The sequence below is a fragment of the Haliotis rufescens genome, unplaced genomic scaffold (assembly GCF_023055435.1).
Source record: "Haliotis rufescens isolate VD_foot unplaced genomic scaffold, xgHalRufe1.0.p SCAF_4, whole genome shotgun sequence".
In the NCBI taxonomy this organism is placed as follows: domain Eukaryota; kingdom Metazoa; phylum Mollusca; class Gastropoda; order Lepetellida; family Haliotidae; genus Haliotis; species Haliotis rufescens.
Window position 1 is genome coordinate 59,648,765 of NW_025964112.1, and position 22,530 is coordinate 59,671,294.

General features: G+C 41.4%; 1 protein-coding gene across 1 annotated transcript; it reads left to right on the top strand.

Annotated features, from left to right (window-relative positions):
* Positions 1 to 1,832: 1,832 nt before the first annotated feature.
* LOC124115403 (solute carrier family 49 member 4 homolog) lies at positions 1,833 to 20,866 on the top strand. The gene is made up of 11 exons (XM_046476374.2): positions 1,833 to 2,181; positions 3,884 to 3,943; positions 6,983 to 7,237; positions 11,064 to 11,154; positions 14,677 to 14,840; positions 17,082 to 17,211; positions 17,950 to 18,058; positions 19,455 to 19,522; positions 19,613 to 19,731; positions 19,901 to 20,083; positions 20,694 to 20,866. Exons 1-11 carry the CDS (start codon positions 1,833 to 1,835, stop codon positions 20,864 to 20,866), a joined length of 1,701 nt encoding a protein of 566 aa, XP_046332330.2.
* The last annotated feature ends 1,664 nt before the right edge of the window (positions 20,867 to 22,530 follow it).

The following is a 22,530-nucleotide window of genomic DNA, read 5'->3' on the forward strand; positions in this document are numbered from 1 at the left end:
GATATACTTAATGGTATCATATAAAGACTGGAAGATATAGATATGCGACATTAAGATGTAGGTAGTGTCTTTCAGTCGTTTAGGAGAACAACACTACTGGGTGAAATGAAAGACTAGTTACCAACAAGACGTATGTATCCTAACAGTAATAAGCTAAATATCAAAAGGAAAGCTGAAAAGGCTTGGCTTCTTTTAGAGGCATTTAGAAGTTGGAGTACTAAGTGAGGATAAGATTAATGAATGAACAACTTATTTATCAAAATTAGGAGCGACGTTTCGGTGTAGGTTCTAACACCGACAGTGAGTGAGTTTGGTTTAACGCCGCTTTTAGTGGTATTCAAGTTATATCACTGCGTGTCAGCTTAATTGTGGGAGGGAAGCCCGGAGTGATGCAGGTCTCAGGCTTTTACCACTTCGGTGAAACCCACGAGCAAGGGTATGGTGCTGACAAACCTAGAAACAGGAGCGAACCCACAATCATAGGTTTCTGACGTGCCTTTTATCGGACACCTTGTCATTAACTTATTTTACAGCTACCCAGTGCAACCACAGTTGCACGTCATATCGCGAATGGCATGGTAGTGTATCGGAGTTGATATACCGGTGAAACCAACGAGCACGAGTATGGTGCTGACAAACCTAGAAACATAATGGGGGCGAACCGGGATTCGAACCCACAATCATAGATTTCTGACGTGCCCAAGGGACGCAACTCTGCACAGCGAATCGCGGCGCCTTAGACGACTGCGCCACCCGTGACCCCCTAACACCGTACAATAGAGAGGAGGAGTCTGGTGCTTCTATCCTGCCTGGCATCGGCATTAAGGGGACTGGTCGGCTCTAAGTCAGTACACTTTATCTGAGTGCAGTATTCATGTTAAACTGCGGCATGGCATCTCAGTGGGCTAGCACGACCGGTATTAGTCCGGACAGCCACACACGCACGCACGCACGCAAACACACACACACACACACACACACACACACACACACACACACACACACACACACACACACACACACACACACACACACACACACACACACACACACACACACACACACACACACACTAAACACGTCGCAATACGTCGCAATACGTTGTTCTTCACAGCATGTATCGGGATATATCCCAGACATTTATCGATGTCATCTAAAGATATACAAAAGGTACATGGAAGATAAGAATTTATTAACATAAATAATGGGTAGAGCTTAGCATTTTTACAGGTTTATATATGGCTGCCCCAAATGTGCCCATGTGACACGGCGCTACTATGCGCCGAGTTCTCTAAACTGAGATAATGAGTCTGTAAGTGTGAAGTTTGAAGAACGACATTCTACAAAATCGTACAATGGCGAAAAACGTTTACATTATATTGCAATTGATATTTTGTAGGAACAGTATATTGGCCTACAGCAAAGACTGAACGGTCGTCTAAGGCGCCGCGATTCGCTGTGCAGAGTTGCGTCCCTTGGGCACGCCAGAAACCTATGATTGTGGGTTCAAATCCCGGTTCGCCCACATTATGTTTCTAGGTTTGTCAGCACCATACCCATGCTCGTGGTTTTCACCGAAGTGGTAAACGTTTGAGACCTGCATCACTTCGGGCTTCCCTCCCACATTAAGCTGACACGCCGTGACATAACTGGAATACTGTTAAAAGGGGTACAAGGCGTGTGGTGGGTATAAGTTATCTCCATGTGTGCACCAAGGGTCATTAATGACGATAACAACTGACATGAGTTGCATACGTACACAGCTGTCGCCAATTCAAGCCGCATGACAGGAGGAAAAACGTTAGTGATCAGCACAAGTTCAGAATCGCAAAATGGAGGACGAGAAGTGTGTTGATGACCACATACCTCCGTTAGAAGGAAACAGGGTACTCAGAGCACATAAACCTTCCAATGAACTCCTGAAAGTATCAGATGAAGACTCTCATCTGTTGGACTCCATGGGGAACATTAAGTCCTACAAACGCCGGTGGTATGTTCTGATGGTGTTCTCGTATGCCGCTCTTCTTCAGGCTGGGGTGTGGAACACTTTCGGACCTATTGCTCAGTCAGCTAAGGCTGTGTTCGGGTGGACGGATGCCAATATAGGCATGCTGAACAACTGGGGGAATATTATGTACGTTGTGTTCATGTTTCCAGTGGCCTGGTTGATGGATGTCAAAGGTAGGAATCTGTACTTGATGTGACACATGTTTGACAAGGTTATACCGTACACGCCTATATTCAATGGAATCTATCCCATTATAAATATTGAAAATGTCATGAAATTCATTAAAGACGCTTAATGCTAAAAACATGGAAATGAACTGCTAACAGTCATAAACCTACTGAGATCATAATAACTTGCAACAAGAACCTTGATCAATGCTATAAAATGTGAAAAAACATACTTCTGCAGTAACGTTGCTTATGTGTTGTGTGATAAAGTATTGTTTTGCCCTGAGCTATTATTGTACGAGGGTAGATAACTGGAACAGCGACATGGCGTCTACCCAATATAACTCAAAAGTATACTTTGTCGCAGGATAAAGTATAAGCGGCACCTTTGATCTTTTAGCGAAGCATCAGAATTAAACTCCCAAAGTCTGAAGACCCTGATAGATATTTCTGTACGTCCTGAAGAATCTCTTATTATCAAGGTTATGGAACTCATGAAACAAAGGATTTCTTCTTGTGGGCGTTGCCAGGATACCTGTCTCAGCGAGGACCCGGATGTTCCTTTATGTACATGTTCTTGTGGTCCTTATTCAGATAGTTATGCCTGTTCCTTCCTCTCCTTTATGCTCACCCCGGGGTTTTTCGAAGATACATTCCAAGTGGTGTCTTCAGGGTGGTTGCTCAGCAGCAACATAAAAGCCATTGCTGATCGAGTCCAGAACAGTGATCCACCGGATAATCTGTTGTCAATGGGATCCTTAGGCATGATCTGTGAATTTGTGGAACTGACACTTGCTGTACTGTCGGTTTCCATAGTCATCGCCTTCTTATGTTCTCAGTGCTACAGTCGTCAAAAAGGCGAAATGCCAAATATCATTAATAGAGTAAACGAATTAGACCTCGGACAAGCTTCCAGTGCTAAACAGTAATCAGCAGAAATAGCGGACGCTAATCTAAATGTAAAGGAGTCAAGCTTGTTACTTCTTGGCATTCATTTTATAGATTTGACTTTAGGTTGTATGTTTGTTTGTTTGTTTGTTTGTTGTGTAACATTCCAGGAACATTCCAGCTATACGAGTACAATGTGTAAAGACCATTTCTGGTATCCCCTGCCGTGATATTGCTGGGATTTTGTCCAAAGCGGCATAAAACCATACTCACTCCCAGCTTTGTGACTGCAGTCTGTAAATAATAGAGTCTGAACAAGACACTCGAGTGGATGACATCATGTTTTAGGTTGTAGAGCTAGTAAATAACGTAGATATTTATTATCTTTAAGTTCATATCAACCGTTAGGGGTGATTTAGCCCGAATTGTAATAATAATGGCAGATAACAATTCTTTTAACTGTCAAATACATGTTCATGATCATTCGTTAAGATATAAAAACTGTAGAGCAAAGACGAATCCTGTTTATTGATCTATTTCATATCCTGTGGATTTTGACGCAGTACGCAGGTTTCTCTCTATGATGATCGCTGGGAAGAATAGTTCCCCAGTTGGGATTTATGGGTAGAATATGTGGTCTGTACCCTGTACTGTCAAATCCGTCGGGAATACGGGGAAGAATATTAGGGGTGTACCCTGGGGATGTACGAGCAAAATATGCGGCTGTGTCATATACTAGTCTCCCATTGGGGAGTACCTGGCGAAGTTGTGATTGTAGCTATAGACCTTTGTTGATAAACACTCTCCATGTGATTCACAGAGGCTTACCTGGGTCAAGTACACAACGATGACGACAGTCACAGGCCAGAGATGGGCCAAGGTTGTAACCGGAGGATGAATCAAAATCACAAACACTAGGTCACACGCCAGAGAAAGATCAAGGTTATAACCGGAGGACCAATCAAAATTACAAACGCCAGATCACAGGCCAGAGAAAGGTCAACGTTATAACCGGAGGACCAAACAAAGTTAAAAACGCTAGGTAGGGTGCAGGTTTTAGGTTTTAGACAAGTGACGATCTTTCAGAAAACGACATCTTACGCGAATTGTGTATAAACAGCCTTATTTTGGGACATGGTGTGGCAGAATCACATCTTGTTGGAGAAAATGAACTGAAAACTCAAGGTTATACATGGTTCGGTCATCGAAAATGCGAAGTGCGGATCTGGAGGTTAAGAACAATTTAGTTTATATTTCTAATGTATTAGTATTAGATAATAACTCCGGCTTATGAAGGGACTGTGTGGTTACAACTCTCACACGAAGGAATGACCAGTTGTGTTGCAACAATGTGTGTGTTATTTGCCGACGGAATAGTCAACAACACACGTTGATGCGACCCAGTTTAAAAAAAATACTTGTGCAGAATTACGCCTATAACATTACAATAATAATTATATCTATGGCGATTTCAAATCGATTTTCGTTTACTTTGAGGGTGTACATTTCTTGCTTGTCTCAGATCGATGACACTGTTTTTATCTATGGACGGTTATTATCTGACTTTTTATTAAATGCCAATAGACGCAAGTGTGTTAGTGATTTGATGTATGTTTCATATTAAAGCGCTCGGGTGGTTGAATACTGCTTTTGAATTATTGTTTGTTGTTTTACGTGGCACTCAGCAATATTTCAGCAATACGATGGCAGTCGGTTAATAATCGAATCTGGACAATCCAGTGATTGACATCATGAGTATCGATATACGCAAGTGGGATACAATGATATCCATGAACCAAGTACACACATGGGTTGCTGAAGACCAATTCTAACCCGGAATCTTCGCGGGACTAATTATTTGATAGTATTTCACAATTTCAGTTAATTCGCCCAAAGTGACTGGTGGATTACGCTGGTCTTGCCTGCTCAAAGTGAAGCTGAACTAGACCACTCTGTTTTAACCTTGACTATGTGTATTGAATGTTACGGAACTCCATGCGAAGTCAGGACCAATAACGAGTGTGTTATAACGTGTGTACCGGACACTTTGCTATCATTTGTCGACAATATTGATATACTTAATGGCATCATATAAAGACTGGAAGATATAGATATGCGACATTAAGATGTAGGTAGTGTCTTTCAGTCGTTTAGGAGAACAACACTACTGGGTGAAATGAAAGACAAGTTACCAACAAGACGTATGTATCCTAACAGTAATAAGCTAAATATCAAAAGGAAAGCTGAAAAGGCTTGGCTTCTTTTAGAGGCATTTAGAAGTTGGAGTACTAAGTGAGGATAAGATTAATGAATGAACAACTTATTTATCAAAATTAGGAGCGACGTTTCGGTGTAGGTTCTAACACCGTACAGTGAGTGAGTTGGGTTTAACGCCGCTTTTAGTGGTATTCAAGTTATATCACTGCGTGTCAGCTTAATTGTGGGAGGGAAGCCCGGAGTGATGCAGGTCTCAGACTTTTACCACTTCGGTGAAACCCACGAGCAAGGGTATGGTGCTGACAAACCTAGAAACAGGAGCGAACCCACAATCATAGGTTTCTGACGTGCCCTTTACCGGACACCTTGTCATTAACTTATTTTACAGCTACCCAATGCATCCACAGTTGCACGTCATATCGCGAATGGCATGGTAGTGTATCGGAGTTGATATACCGGTGAAACCAACGAGCACGAGTATGGTGCTGACAAACCTAGAAACATAATCATTGGTTTCTAGCGTGCCCAAGGGACGCAACTCTGCACAGCGAATCGCGGCGCCTTAGACGACTGCGCCACCCGTGACCCCCTAACACCGTACAATAGAGAGGAGGAGTCTGGTGCTTCTATCCTGCCTGGCATCGGCATTAAGGGGACTGGTCGGCTCTAAGTCAGTACACTTTATCTGAGTGCAGTATTCATGTTAAACTGCGGCATGGCATCTCAGTGGGCTAACACGACCGGTATTAGTCCGGACAGCCACACACGCACGCACGCACGCACGCACGCACGCACACACACACACACACACACACACACACACACAATAAACACGTTGCAATACGTCGCAATACGTTGTTCTTCACAGCATGTATCGGGGATATATCCCAGACATTTATCGATGTCATCTAAAGATATACAAAAGGTACATGGAAGATAAGAATTTATTAACATAAATAATGGGTAGAGCTTAGCATTTTTACAGGTTTATATATGGCTGCCCCAAATGTGCCCATGTGACACGGCGCTACTATGCGCCGAGTTCTCTAAACTGAGATAATGAGTCTGTAAGTGATAAGTTTGAAGAACGACATTTTACAAAATCGTACAATGGCGAAAAACGTTTACATTATATTGCAATTGATATTTTGTAGGAACAGTATATTGGCCTACAGCAAAGACTGAACGGTCGTCTAAGGCGCCGCGATTCGCTGTGCAGAGTTGCGTCCCTTGGGCACGCCAGAAACCTATGATTGTGGGTTCGAATCCCGGTTCTCCCCAATTATGTTTCTAGGTTTGTCAGCACCATACCCGTGCTCGTGGTTTTCACCGAAGTGGTAAACGTTTGAGACCTGCATCACTTCGGGCTTCCCTCCCACATTAAGCTGACACGCCGTGACATAACTGGAATACTGTTAAAAGGGGTACAAGGCGTGTGGTGGGTATAAGTTATCTCCATGTGTGCACCAAGGGTCATTAATGACGATAACAACTGACATGAGTTGCATACGTACACTGACTAACTTGGACACTCAACAGCTGTCGCCAATTCAAGCCGCATGACAGGAGGAAAAACGTTAGTAATCAGCACAAGTTCAGAATCGCAAAATGGAGGACGAGAAGTGTGTTGATGACCACATACCTCCGTTAGAAGGAAACAGGGTACTCAGAGCACATAAACCTTCCAATGAACTCCTGAAAGTATCAGATGAAGACTCTCATCTGTTGGATTCCACGAGGAACATTAAGTCCTACAAGCACCGGTGGTATGTTCTGGTGGTGTTCTCATTTGCTGCCCTTCTTCAGGCTGGGGTGTGGAACACTTTCGGACCTATTGCTCAGTCAGCTAAGGCTGTGTTCGGGTGGACGGATGCCAATATAGGCATGCTGAACAACTGGACAAATATTGTGTACATTATCTTCATGTTTCCAGTGGCCTGGTTGATGGATGTCAAAGGTAGGGATCTGTACTTGATGTAAGACACGTTTGAAAAGGTTATACCGTACAAGCTAATATTCACTGGAATGTATCCCATTATGAATATGGAAAATGTCATGAAATTCATTAAATACACTAAATTCTAATAAGCATAGAAATGAACTGCTAACAGTAATGAACCTATTGAGATCATAATAACAAGAACCTTGATCAATGCTATAAAATGTGAAAAAGCATACCACTGCAGTAACGTTGCTTAACCCTTATAATGTGTGATAAAGTATTGTTTTGCTCTGAGCTATTATTGTACAAGGGAAGATAACTGGAACAGCGACATGGCGTCTACCCAATATAACTCAAAAAGTATACTTTGTCGCAGGATAAAGTATAATCGGCACCTTTGATCTTTTAGCGAAGCATCTTAGAAATATATACAGCAAGCCAATAGAGGGCTGTCATTTCTACCTTGCTGTCTCACGCACATGGACACACACAGACAGACACATACGTTTTTGACGTTTCCACAGTACAGGCTTATTTTCGTTGTATTATTACCCAGCGTGAATGTTGAGATAAGTGACTTACAAGACAATATGAATCTATAGAGGCTGCTTTATGATGGTTATCAAATATGTTCTTTATCGCATTGAGTGGTGTGTTCTCCGAAGGAATAGTCAGAGTGTTCTGGGCGACAGGGTACGACCATCCAACCATTTTAGGATCCACATTGATGGTTACGTTGCCATCGGTAGCAAGGAACCGATAGTGTTTCCTGACATCATGCTTGTCAGGAAGTTCTTTGTTGAGATGAACAAAAAAAAGCAAACAAGAAAAAAAGGGACAAAACCTTTTGGTGAGGGAAGTAGTCTGGGTCAAAGGTGTTATTCTACTCTTTTTAATAATATCACGTTATTTCACAGGGTGAAAATATTATTTTTATTTAAGCCAATACATACTGTATCTCATCCTTAGAAATATAATAAGTGATACGATTGAAATTATGCTGTGTGTAGCGCTGGTAGTGGGTATGCGCGGGAAGGGGCGTGGTGTGTGTGTTTGACTGCCGGTACTAGTCCGGCTGATTATGCTGATTGTTTTAGTGCTGTCTCACTGAGATACCACATGCATGCCGCAGTTCAATATGAATACGCCGCATAGTGAATGAGTGAGTGAGTGAGTGAGTGAATGAGTGAGTGAGTGAGTGAGTGAGTGAGTGGGTGAGTGAGTTGGGTTTAACTCCGCTTTTAACAGTATTCCAGTTATATCACTTCTTTCAGTGGCATTTAGAAGTTGGTGTGATGAAGTAAGACGAGTTCTGTGGATGAACAACTTCTTATTACAATTAGTGCGACGTTTCGGTGTAGATCCTAACAACTAATTGTAATTAGAAGTTGTTCATCCATTGAACTTGTCTTACGTTTCGGTGTAGATCCTAACACCTTTATCAAGCAAGTGATCACTTGCTTGATAAAGGTGTTAGGATCTACACCGAAACGTCGCACTAATTGTAATAAGAAGTTGTTCATCCATAGAACTCGTCTTACTTCAGTTATATCACGACGTGTCAGCTTAATGTTGGAGGAAAGCCCGAAGTGATGCAGGTCTTGGACGTTTACCACTTCGGTGAAACCCACGAGCATGGGTATGGTGCTGACAAACCTAGAAACAGCCCAAGGGAATAGCGGTACAGTAGGCAACTAGGTCACCCGTGTCCCCCTACGCCGCTTAGACACAGTATACTGACTCCGAGCCGACCAGTCCTTGTTTAAGACCCTTAATGCCGATGCCAGGCAGGGTAACGACAAGTACCATCTTTTAATGTCTTTTGGTAGACGCGGTCGGGGATCGAACCCACGACCTTCCGCTCTCGGGCAGACGCTCTACCACTAGACCACGGTGGCGGTCCCATTTATTCATAGTAATAAAGATGAAATATGTTGGTGTTGCTTTGTACGGCTAGAATACGCTTCGCTTTATCGGTCACCTTGTCATTAACTTATTTTACAGCTACCCATCCACAGTTGCACGTCATATCGCGAATGACATGGTATATCAGAGTTGATATATCGCCTTTTTGGTATCATTTTGTAAGCATACCGGCCTTCCCCTGGCAAGAGAACACCCAACACAGTGTATTGCATGCAGCGATCATATCATTTAGCGATATGTTGATGTATTGATCGTTAGAAAATAAGTTGAAATCCTGCTCTCATTTTGGCCTACACCGAGCACACGCTTAATTTGATTACACACCAATAATAGTTAAAATGGTAAATCATTGATTAATTAAAACCAAGGGAAAGGGAGATGACAACTGTGACATCAGTCAAGAACTCTTGGTCTTCCTCCTGAACAAGTTTCAACTTGACCAGTGACATTTTTAAGCCAAACCTCTCAGCCTCTCAGTTCAAATCTTGCAAATTCCTGCATGTGTTTGATGTTGCAATACTATGTTATCAATCAGATATTTTCAAACCATTAGTTGGGTGGGGTGGGGTGGGGTCGGGGATATGTATAATTTTGATGCGCCTGCTGTCAATTCAACAAATGCGTGTAGGCCAGCTATCGTAATGTTTAAGCAACGTATTACTCCAATATCACTACCACCCAAACACCTGAATACTTGTCTGTAACCAGTGATAAGGAATATAGCAAACAGTTGACGGTTGTGTGTACAAGGACATAATGATCATTAAGTTGTTCAAATATGACCAAATGTCAACATATTCTTCATATTCATAATAGCCAGCGAACATGTTAAAGGAGTATCAAAATACCCATTCAGTTATTGCTACACTGGAACATACTTCTATTGTATGAACATGTCTTGCAGCATGAAATGGAATTAATATATTACTTAAGTATATACTGTCATACAAATACTACATATATACTGTTCACTGGTGACATATCTTTTGTAAAACTCTCACTTGTTATCACATAATTAAAATGAACATACTACATACACCAGTCTCCATAAGTGCATGATAGAACACTGCCTTTTGTAGACGTATGCAAGGAGGGGATTAAGTTGTCATGTACAAAATGATTTCTAACTTTATACATAAACACATAGGTGAACTGTTGTACTCAACTGCATCTTGATTGAAACTGTGTTGGTATCGTTAGGTCTACATCGCTAGAGTATGTTATTCAAAATTAGTGTTGAAAAAATGACACGTTTTCAGAAACATTTTCTTTATCGTTTATAACGTCGTTCCAGGGCTTCTTTTTGTCACTTCATGCCATGAATTACGTCAAAAGCTGATGAGGTAGTCGTTGGAAAACCGGCAACTCTCTATCCAGGATGTTTAATTACTATCCGTATATTGCATCTGTATCAATAACAAACGAAACAGTGAAAACGTAAAACCATGACATATTTAAATTTATGTAGATTAAAGGTATATATTTATCAGTATTTTGCAAGGCCATCAATTCAACAGGTGTGATGTGGGATATATCTTACTACAGATAACCTGTATTGTTACTGTTAATATATTTCTGAATGGCTGATTTCATGAATATAAATGTCCTCAGACAAATATGAACAGGAATATACAGCAAAATAGTAAGGTCACTAAAAAAGGTGACACAAAATGTGAGAACCTATAAAAAGTAGTGAAAACAGTGTATACAAGTGAAGGGCGGTATGTTTTATATTCCACAGATATAGTACGACACGTTTATGTTTCCACATACCTCAAAGATTTTATCACTGGAAAAATGTGAGCCTCTGTGCCTGTGGTTGTGAATATAGTAGATATCTTAATATTTGTCATGTCGATTGGCTTCTGAATGTTACTGAGCTTCAAGACGTATTTATCCCACTCTCTCGCTCCAGGACTGCGGATATCAATGCTGTTGTGCGCTGCGCTGATGGTGTTCCTCACTGCCATAAGATGCATCACGAGTGAAGCAGTACCAGCGACATGGTCAGTACCGCACCAGTGTATATTGAATGTGGCAATCCAGTGCATACCGTATTTGATGGCATATTATATTAATGGGACGTTTTTAAGGTTTCGTACACTTAAACCTACAGCAAATATATTATTTCTAACATATGTTGTTATTCTGGTGTTAAATGACGGCCATAAAGTGCATTACGAGTAAAACAGCTGTACCGGCAACATGGTCAGTAACGCTCCAGTGTATACTGAATGTGGCAGCCCAGTGCAGGCCACATTTTATGCTATGACATATGATATCATATACTAAGATCTCCAGCGCATATGTTATTTCTAACATAGTGTGTAGATGCCTGAACATGATATTTTTCTAAGAATAAAATGAAACAATATTTAAAAAAAACATTCTGTAACAGCACAAGTCAGACACTCAAGCCAGGGTTATCTAAGTCAATGAATGCGACTTGATTATCTGAAATCTCTCATACTTTCTGAGTCTTCATACATGTATGTTAAAAAAAATTAGAAAGCAATCCTTCATGTATAATATACTGAACAACAAAAGTTCCTGTGACGGTGAATAAGACTTAATGCAAAGCTATGTTTTTTACCAAATCTGAAACATTTCAGTGTGCAACAGATAAAAGACATCTGTAAGAGTTCAAATGGTTTAATTTGCCATACTGACTTCAGAAAATGCGTGATTTCATAAAAAACAACAACATGAACATGCCAAAATGTCAATTTAAAAATCAATAGCGTGTGTGTCCACCTCTGGTTGCGATGCAAGCAACACATCTTCGTCTCATGGAATGGACCAGGTGTCGCACAAAGTCTTGTTGGATATCTGTCCATATCTGCTGGAGCATGTTTCGAAGTTCCTGGAGTGTCTGTGGAACACGTGGTTGACGTCGAATACGCCGATCCATCTCATCCCACATGTGCTTGATTGGTGAGAGATCAGGGAGCGAGCTGGTCAGGGGATGACATTGACGTTGTTTTGTTGAAGGGAATCCTGAACAAGTCGAGCAATATGAGGCCGGGCGTTGTCATGTTGAAAGATAATGCCTGGGCCATGACAACGCAAAAACGGTAGAACAAAAGGGCCGATGATCTCGTTGCGGTACCGCTGTCCATTGAGATTTCCCTCTACCACTATCAAACGGGTCCTCTGTCTTGCTGTAATCCCACCCCATACCAAAACGCTGCCGCCCCCGAATCGATCTTCTTCCATGACACAATGATTGACGTAACGTTCACCTCGACGTCGCTACACTCGAATCCGTCCATTGCTGTGGCTGAGGTGAAAACGAGATTCGTCAGTGAATAGAACTTGTCCCCACTGCATGGCCGTCCAGCGTAGACGCCCTCTGCACCACTGTAGACGTGCTTGACAGTGGTTTCCTGTCAAAATGGGACGTCTGGCGGGTCTTCTGGCGACAATCCCTGCACATCTGAGGCGGCGACGTACGGTTTGTGAAGATATTCGTCGAAGGCCAAGGATGCTTCTTGCAGTCACTGTTGCTGGCTGGAATCGATTTCGTAGGTGTGTTGTTCGAATCCAGTTGTCTTGTCGATTACTGGTTACGCGTGGCCTGCCACTCCGAGGATGGTTTTCTGACTGCATTTGTCTGTTGCCAACGTTGCCATAAACACCAAATGGTGTTTCTGTGGTCGTTGAATTGTCTTGCAACATCACGTTGACTCGATCCAGCTTCAAGCATACTAATGGCCCGCAGACGCTCATTTTCGGACGGGCGTGGCATTTCGTAATGTTGAATAATTGCGTAATTGTGTTGTTCTTCTGAGTAGTTGTTGTCAGCACGATGCTTAACAATGCATATGGAGTCCCGTAAAGGCACATGTTTTTATACCCATTCTTGGGTAGTGAAATGCATGAGGCTTGCATAAAAGTCAACTTTCGCATGGAATGCATGCTTTTCTGTAGCAGTTGCGTTTTTGTGACTTGATTCCATACATGTACTACAATATTAAAATCCAAACTTTACTTGTTTGAAAAATACAATAAAATATTGAACACAATACGAACACAATAGTATGTTGTGTGAACCAATGCTCAATGAACGCATCACATGTGACGTCATATATCCAAGACTTGAGATGCACTATTTGCCTCGTGCAGGATAAGCGTGTAACGTTTGGAAATAACGTGCAGCATATCGTGTGAAGAATAAGGACACGCTGTGGTAACACTTGACTGATTGTTAGTTTTGTCATTAATTGGTACACTTTTGAAACATCCCTTCTTAACATACATATTTCTCGATATGTGTCTATGGTTCGCGTTTCTTTTGGCGGTGAGTATATTTTGTTATAGAATGCTTTATATTTTGTTACGGTTCTAACATTTAGGCGTTGTGTAAGAAAGTATGTTTTCAATTTTATTAAAATTTTATCGTTCTTTAAGTTTTATCGTTCATACGTAAACAAAAGCGATAAAACCCTTTCCATATTCACAAGAATTATCTGCCAAAAGCAGAGTCGATTCCGACTCTATCACGAGCACGTGTTTATGAATCGCAATCAAATAGTGATGATACCAGGTGTTCGCGAAAATGTGAGCGTATCCTGCCCCACCGATGACACACGTCACAAACACGTGCAAAGGCTAGTCAATTGTTCACCTGAACAAATACGGCAACATATTGTACAAGTCAAAATAGGGAATTGCATCGGACATCATCCTTGTCACTGATGTGTCAAATTTGGAAATGTCCTCCACATGTCTACCATAACACATTTTTGAAAGATTTACTTAGTCCTTGAATGTTGCAACCTTGATCAAACAGCTTCTGAGCAAGAGTGGTGTTTGCACTGTTGGTAGAAAGAGCATGCTTGAGTGTACCTCAAATGTTTTAAAATGGAGACACCAAGGTTTTTAGATGAAGGGATATAGCTCGACATAAAGGTCTAGTGGAGAGTGTTTTTCCCTGTGAACCATCATGCATAGATCTAAACATGAAACAGATTAAGTGATCTGGTCTCCTTTTTGCTCGTTCAAATGGTTAAATCAGTGGAAGGGAATAACGATATACTAGAAGTTTATTAAGTTAAACATTTTGGCCAAATTACCTAGTTTTCACTTTGCCAGTCCAAGCAGAAATTCCGATTCATGTGCATCCGTTCAGCATGAAGGGGAGCACAATCGGTGCCCATATGGATGCATAGGGATGCAGTCGTGCCCATACGGACGTTCTGTGAAGAAATCCAGGTTATATGTGACAATAAGCGTGCTTAAAATGTTATTATAGTCTTAACATTTAGACGTTCTGTAACGAATAATAAAAATAGTTAATTACGTTTCATATTTATCACATAACGCTACCATTGTTGTAAGACACACGCGCGTACACACACACACATACACATTGATCACAATTATCAGATTCAATTTTGTTTATGTCTATCATCTAATCAGTAATCACTTCAAATAGATACATGAAGGTTTTATTTTTTTAGGTCCATGACGTTCACCTTATGATACTATGAAAGCTTTTATGCTCCGTTATTCAAACCTACTTTAAGGTTGATAAACATCTCAGCTATTGTGAATGGTGTGGTTGGCACTGTGCCATTCGGCGGCCCCGCCCTCCTCTCCGCCACGTGGTTTCCCCCCAAACAGAGGGCCACTGCTACAGCCGTGTCAACTGTGTTCAGCTACCTCGGCCTCTCTGTCGGCTTCATCATTGGTGAGTAGGGCGTTTAAAAGTCACCAGCACAGCTTCTGATGGACATAATCAAGATTAGAGATATGATATAGATAATATAATGTTACAAGGTATTTGAAACCTAAAACCAACAGCAACTGATGTAATAAAATGTCATCAGCTACACGTAAAGGGATGACGGGAACTTCGGGGTTTCAACCGGATTTCACATCCAGATGACATATGACATGAATGGTTCATTGAAGACTAAATAATACTCGTATTGATGTTTCAAAAGTGTTGCATTATTTCATTAGGGCATGTAGAGTGTTACACCAAAAGGTGCTCGCGTAGTGTAAGGAGATGCAATATATTCACAGAGACCAGCTGGTCACCCGTTTCAATCCATTTTCGTAGCTTTGATGACAAAACAAATACTAGCTAGAATAACACAAATAAAGTATTAAACTATCTAACAACCTTCTTGTACATACAGTGTTGCAAGCTGCATGCAAATGACAGATGGGTATTTACCCAGTACTTTCTGTAAGTGCAAGATTACAAACATATGCTAAACTAGATGATTCGTAATTTCCATGACTCATGATGACGTTTGTAGATCATCTTTATGTCCTAAAGGTTGCAATATTTCATTTTAGATTGCCTTTCCTTTGTGTGTACGTACTTCATTGCAGTATGAACCTTTGTAATGTGGACGCTATTTACCTGATGACATCACAATGGTCTGCAAAGCATTATGATGCAATCTCCACTGAGAGCCAGTTTTTGATGAAAAATTCAATTTATATCTATAGGTCCGCACTTGGTGCCACAACCAGAAGAACCATCCGTGAACATGACAGATATACTACACATGAAGTAAGAAACGTCTCCATTCCTCATTTTTTGCAATGAGTATGACTACACAAGAGGACATGCAGTTTCCTTCTCAATCTAATTACGAAATGTGAACATTTTTATGGACATTCTTACATTGTCTATATTGCAAAACATTGTTGCGTTTTTCCACATCTTTGACATAATTATGTCTGCCCTAGTAACCATCAGAAGCGGTTGAGTTGAGTGCAGATGAATATTGATTTTTGTCTACCGCTCATATCCAGTATACCAGTGGATATCATTGAAATAAATAATTAGATGTAGGTTTGAGAATATGAATTCATGATCCCATCATTGAAGATAGGACTGACTGATGGATTTTAGCTTCTTTTAGTATTTTTCCAAAGTGACTCTTTCGGTGCAGATGCTACTATAGTTATCGGGCCATATTTGTGGTGTGTTTTTTAAAAACCATGCAATCGTGTGACCTGATATTTGAGTGTCGTCGCACAAGAAAAGACAAATGTGCTGCTGATTAATTTTTGGCTCATTGATCTTCATGATCTAACATTGAATACCAGAAGCAAAACTCACTCACTTTTATTACACTCGAGTGTGTCAAATTTTGTATCTCATATTTCATCACTGAATGCATAATCAAGCAGGTGCTTCCCAAGGTACAAGACTTAAAGTTAAAGTTGGATATCACCAAGAAATCAAATTCATCAACTTTTAAAACGTTATATGTCTCATGTTTCTGGTGATTTTTTTACTTTTGACTGAAGGCCTGTACCAGCTCCCCATCACTCCACCTCTGTCTTTTAACTTCCAACTCCACACAAAATCCCCCCCCCCCCCCCCCACACACACACACACATACCATCCCTCCTACACAACTACCCAATTGACTATTTTCAATTGAAAAAACGTTGCCATTGCTATACCTGCTATATAATGGAAGTGACATGTCCGTTGTTGCAGTTCGTCAAGTGAGATGAACTCCACTGCGTTCTGTCTGACACCATCCACTAACCTGTCCGAGGTGAGAAGCGGCATCATGAGACTCATGTATATAGGTGATCAACGTTTTCTGCATCCACTGAATCAAACCGTTTAGAAATACCTTTTTAAGCATAAACCGTATTTACTATTTGTTCTCCCTTGTTATGCACATGTGTGCATGTCTCCCCATTGCGTCTTGTAATAGTCTTGTGTTTAAATTGTGTCGTCGCAAAGAGTTGGGTTCGATTTCCATTTGGGTACTATTTATGAAGCCAATTCTTTGTGTCCTAGTGATATGGGTATTAGTGGTAAGCGCATCTTCTGCATTTTGGAATAACAGTTTTAGTCTTACTTAAATGAGTGGAACTGCGTGTGTTATGTTTTATGCTTCTAATGATATTATTATTTCTGTATTCCACGTGTTAACTGTGCTGTATTCAGAATGTGCAGCTTGTGTGCTGCTGCTGCTCCTGGTGGTGGTGTATTTCCCCGCCAAGCCCCCCTCTCCCCCCAGCCTCACAGCGTCCATAGAGAGGACAAGCTACCTACAGGGGCTCAAGGGACTATTCACGTAAGATGGTAGTGATATTCTTTGAAAGTGCTACACATATTCAGAACCCATTTCCTTACTGTCAGTACACGAGTTACTGGGGTTACCTTAAGGGCTACGGCTCGATGGGTGACACAGGAATGCTGATATGCTCTGTAGGATTTACAACGCGTTTATATACATACGACCGGCTGCAAATCATATGTCATCAAAAGTGTACTTTTCATTCCGGATTGAACAAGACGATCGTTAATCCCTATTCAAATTACCCTTTTGAAGATTCGAGGAAGCAGTCGAAGTTGTTGACGTCCACTGTAAATCATGCAGAGTATATTGGTGGACTTTTCTAAAGGACACATACACACGTGTAATCCCAATGAATGACATACAGAACAGCTTTTAACAAACAATGATTGAGTGAGTATTGATTTTAACTTCGTTTTGAACCGTATTTCAGTTATATCAAGGCTTCTCAGCTTCATGTGAAAGAAAGCGCGAAGTATTGCTATTCTTGAGCGTTATCACGGGTAAAGTCCTCGAGCAAGGATATGATGCTGACAAACCTAGAAACATAATATGAAACGAATCTGGGATTCGAACCCATGATCACAGGTTTCTGGCAAGCCTAAGTCGGCACCTTGTGACCGATGGACGGGTGAGAGGCTACAGTAACCGCGAGCAGATCAAAGTGGGACTTGCGTTGTGTTTCATTAATCTGTCCGTTGAATTATTTTCAAGATTGATATTTTCCTTGTGCAGGCATAAACGCTTCTTGGTGATCCTGGTGGCCTTCAGTGTCCCGACGGGAGTTTTTTTGGTGTTTGGAGCTGTACTGGATGTGGTGCTTGACGGTATCGGAATAACGCAGGTAATGATAGTAGATGATGCTAATAATAATGGACAGTATTATCCACACATATTGGCACACTTCCACGGAGTTTTCAAATGATTTGTGTCGGAGCTGTTCACTTTGAGTGATCTGGTCGTGCAGTCGTGTGTGTTCTTTCATGAACAAACGCCTTCGGAAGCAATGTCACAAAATACGCTTCGAAGCGGGACACTGCTGGCACAACCGGAGTATAAATCGTAAGCCTAGACATCTGTCGAGATAGTTTAAACTAACTTCATTTCAGCACGCTTTACCTTTCACTTTAAATCAAATTGAAAGTCGCGAAAGTGGTCGGGTGCGTTACGCTCACAGGGACCCTAGAACTATCGGTAGACATTGCGTATGGATATAGCTCGATTATGTTATGTACGCAAGTAGCTCTATGCATAACTAATATAGAATGTCAAGCGAATTTGATGCGTGTGACGATCTTGTTTGGTGTAATAAAGTGTTCGCTTACATGGGATTCCTTCACTTCTGCCTTGTAGTTGTAAAGTGAATGACAATCAGTCAATCAGTATACAGTTGAACCTGTCCAATTCGGACAGGTAGCAATGTCCGGTTTATGTCGAGGACCACATTACACAGAGTACAAAAAGTTCGACTGAAAACAAAACGACACATTAAAACATTTTTTTCTTGTAAAGTAATTGAAAACGGACAGCTTATGTTTCTGATAAATGTTTTTCAAAATGTGTATTTGTATATAATAACCGGGTTCATTTGGGTTGGGTTGTCCTGACAAATAATTCATGGCTATTTTTCCTTTTATTATACACCCACTCAACAACTGGAATGCTTATACTAATCTGTAGGGACTTTGTAGGAGCCTAGAGCTCGTTTCTAAGACTGAAGCCCTGGGTTCAGTCATCCACCGTGGCACGGTGGACCTAGTCGTCTAAGGCGCTGCGATTCGCTGTGCAGAGTTGCGTCCCTTAGGCACGCAAGCAGCCTATGATTGTGAGTTCGAATCCCGGTTCGCCCCGATTATGTTTCTAGGTTTGTCAGCACCATACCAGTGCTCTTGGGTATTACCGAAGTGGTAAACGTCTGAGACCTGCATCACTTCGGGCTTTTCTCCCACATTAAGCTGACACGCCGCAATATAACTGGAATACTGTTAAAAGCGGAGTTCAACCCAACTCACCCACTCAGTGATCCACATGGAAACAATGTGCCCATTAATAGTATTCAGGTTGCTGGGATAGTTCTGCGTCGTAAAACAATACGCATTCACTTCCTGTACTCACAAGGTCGAAAAGTTGAAATGTTTATTCAGCGTGTTGGATTTGCGTAATGTTGTACGATGTGCTACTACATGAAGTGACATACCAGCTCTGTTGGAATTGTAATAGCGACATTATTTTTCTTTCAGTACCATGCTGGTTGGATGGGCTTTTATACCACGACAGGTGGTTGTGTAGCGGCACTACTGATGTCCAGGTATGTACGTGCATGTCAGGGTGGACTTTGAGACAGAATAAACGACGAATATCGATCAAACAATGTGAATGCTGTGTCCTTTACTTTAAGGATATCTGATCTGTTTCTGCGTCGCATGAAGATGCTGCTGTTGGTCCTGTTTATCTTAGCAACAACTGCCACAGCCTGGTTTGTTATGCTGCGCTTGTCCTTCATCCCCTTCAGTATGGGTGAGTCATTCTGTGTATATTCTATGTAAATAGTCCAATAGATTGAGATATGATATATTTACTCTATTTTGTAAACGTGCATATACGTGTCTGTTGAAGACGTGGAATGAATTCAAGGGTGTTATTAACTGGGTATGGTCAACTTGTATCTCGTGTTCTCCTCTTTCAGTGTCGCTGTACGTGTCCTGCATCCTGATGGGAGTCTTCATCAATGGTTCTATCCCGCTGTTCTACGAGCTTGGGTGTGAGGCTTCGTACCCTATTGCCGAGGGAGTCACGGTCGGTGTTCTCACATTTGCCAACAACCTGACTGGTGTCATCTTTCTATCTGTGCTGCAGATCCCGAGAATAGGTACGCCGTCATCTTCGCATCTTACGTAGCGTCACGAATGGTCTTATTTGGGGGCCAGTAAGTTGTGTTTAATGCAGCAATGCAGACAATGCAGGCAATACAGACAGACACACAAACACACAGACAGAAAGACAGTAGTAGGCCACTGGAAACAAAAATTCATGCATGACATGCCTGCGCATAGAACAATTATTATTGTGTGTAAATATATGTGAATGACGGTAGATGCAAAACGTTAGGTATTGTTATTGATTTCTGGTATTTCTTGCACTGATAATTTTCTATGTGATGTAGCATTAGAGCAGTGTAACATGTGGCATTATAGTGTTCATTTACTTATGTTACAGCACCTTCAAACAAGTTCAAATTAAAGTTGATCGATCAACATAAGCAAGTGATCTCAACATTTAATGTGACATTGATTTTAATTCTGTTTGTGGCAAGTGAAACTACATATGTATCTCAGGTTCACATTAGTAAAAACTTTAAATATGATCTACTTTGCAGTTTCGACATGTTAGTGTTCAATCTTTATGGTTTAAAATGCATCCATGTATGTGACTGATATCAACCACAGACTATTCATTCGAAGTCCCCGTATCTCTTGCAGGTGTTGCATGGATGACCTGGTGCATCCTGGGTTCTGTAGCAGCTGCAGTACCCCTACTCCTGTTGTTCACAGAGAAGTACACCCGGACTGACATCGACACGCAGAAGACCATTGCTTCAGAGCCAGAAAAGGGTGGTTCTGCTTCGATCAATACAAACAAGAAACTTGGTTGATAGTAAGCATCACACACGCTGACACCGTATATTGTGTATCTGAGTACTCCTTTGACAGGCAGATGATTGGTGAATCGGAGCCTAATCCAAATGTAGAACCTGTACTGGTATTACTGTCATGAGTGTAAGGAGTTTATATGACACGTTAATGAATCCAGCTATCTGATTGGCCTGTAGTCAGTGAGCTGGTGGGCCTTAACGAATGGTATGACATCCTATGGTTTGATGCGACGTCATTTGCTTCTTACGTTACGTCTGACCCTATTCACACTTCGAGTTGCCTGACTGAGTTCATGTGCACCACACGACCTTGACATATTTAGTGCTCATCAACATAATGCTATACACGAACGACGTGTACAGACACATACGCGTTTTGTCGATTTTACCAAGCATTATATCGTGACGGAGAACATTCTATTGGCCTTGACGTTGGCTCATCATCTACGTTTTCCAAAACAGGGATACTATTCCAGAAACTAGGTCTTGGTGTTTAAAGTTATTGTTGCATCATGTGCATGTGTTAATCAATCACAGTCCAATTGGGGTTAATGTCTCTTTGAACAGTATTCATCCATCCCACAGTGTGTCAGCTGGATGTAGAAGGATTCACAGATTTCCTGTATATACATCCCCACATTTGCACACAAACAGGAAAGTGTAAGCTGAAATATTATTCAATGTAGTGATGGGTTCACTATGCTCTGATAAACAAAAGGCACCCATACCATGCGAAGATAATTGTATTGTGGGCTTGTAAATAAAACAATATATAGTAAATACTGATGCATTACAAGGCAAATTCATATTTAGTAATACACTAATGCGACCCAAGCTAGTAATATTACCAAGAGTTAGACGATATGCAACGAAAGATTACAGAATTGAAAATGCTCTCTTGTGAAGGAGGGTGATGTAAATGTGGTACAACTCTTGAATACATGTTTACAGTGGGTGGACTGCAGCTCAAGGAGACAACGCATGTCTATTCCGTTGAAATGAGTATATTCTAAAATAGTGCATTACAAAATGACCGAAGCTGTGAAACTGTGAGTTTATCTGTCATCACATTGCCTGACCCATACATCTAGTTGAAATCAAAGCACATTTGTCAACGTTATGTAGAACAGTAGAAAGAATTATTCAGAAAGAATAGTTCAGTCTACCATGTCATGTTTTTCTGCTTTTGTCTTTTGTTTGCGTCTGATGTGATCCGTTCTTTCTCAGTTGGCTCCATTAAATTACACTCACGAATTTGACTTGGCTCTTTGGTCAAAAGCATATTGCTCCTCAAAGTGTGTGTGTGTGTGTATTGGGTGTAACGCCGCTTTTAACAGTATTCCAGTTATATCACGGCGTGTCAGCTTAATGTGGGAGGAAAGCCCGAAGTGATGCAGGTCTCAGACGTTTACCACTTCGATGAAACCCACGAGCACGGGTATGGTGCTGACAAACCTAGAAACATAATCGGGGTGAACCGGGATTCGAACCCACAATCATAGGTTTCTTGCGTGCTCAAGGGACGCAACTCTGCACAGCGAAAAGCGGCGCCTTAGACGACTGGGCCATCCGTGCCCCCTAGTGACATGCTCCTCAAAAGATTACATGAACATTTTGTACGACATTTTTGTTGGACAAACGGCACCACGGCGCGTCAGACAACT

Excerpts from the sequence above, each read along its gene's own strand:
- LOC124115403 (XM_046476374.2), top strand. The coding sequence starts at position 1,833 with ATGGAGGACGAGAAGTGTGTTGATGACCACATACCTCCGTTAGAAGGA. Across the intron at positions 2,182-3,883 it reads CTGGTTGATGGATGTCAAAG|AGGCTTACCTGGGTCAAGTA; the intron begins GTAGGAATCTGT and ends TGTGATTCACAG. Across the intron at positions 19,523-19,612 it reads GCGGCACTACTGATGTCCAG|GATATCTGATCTGTTTCTGC; the intron begins GTATGTACGTGC and ends CTTTACTTTAAG.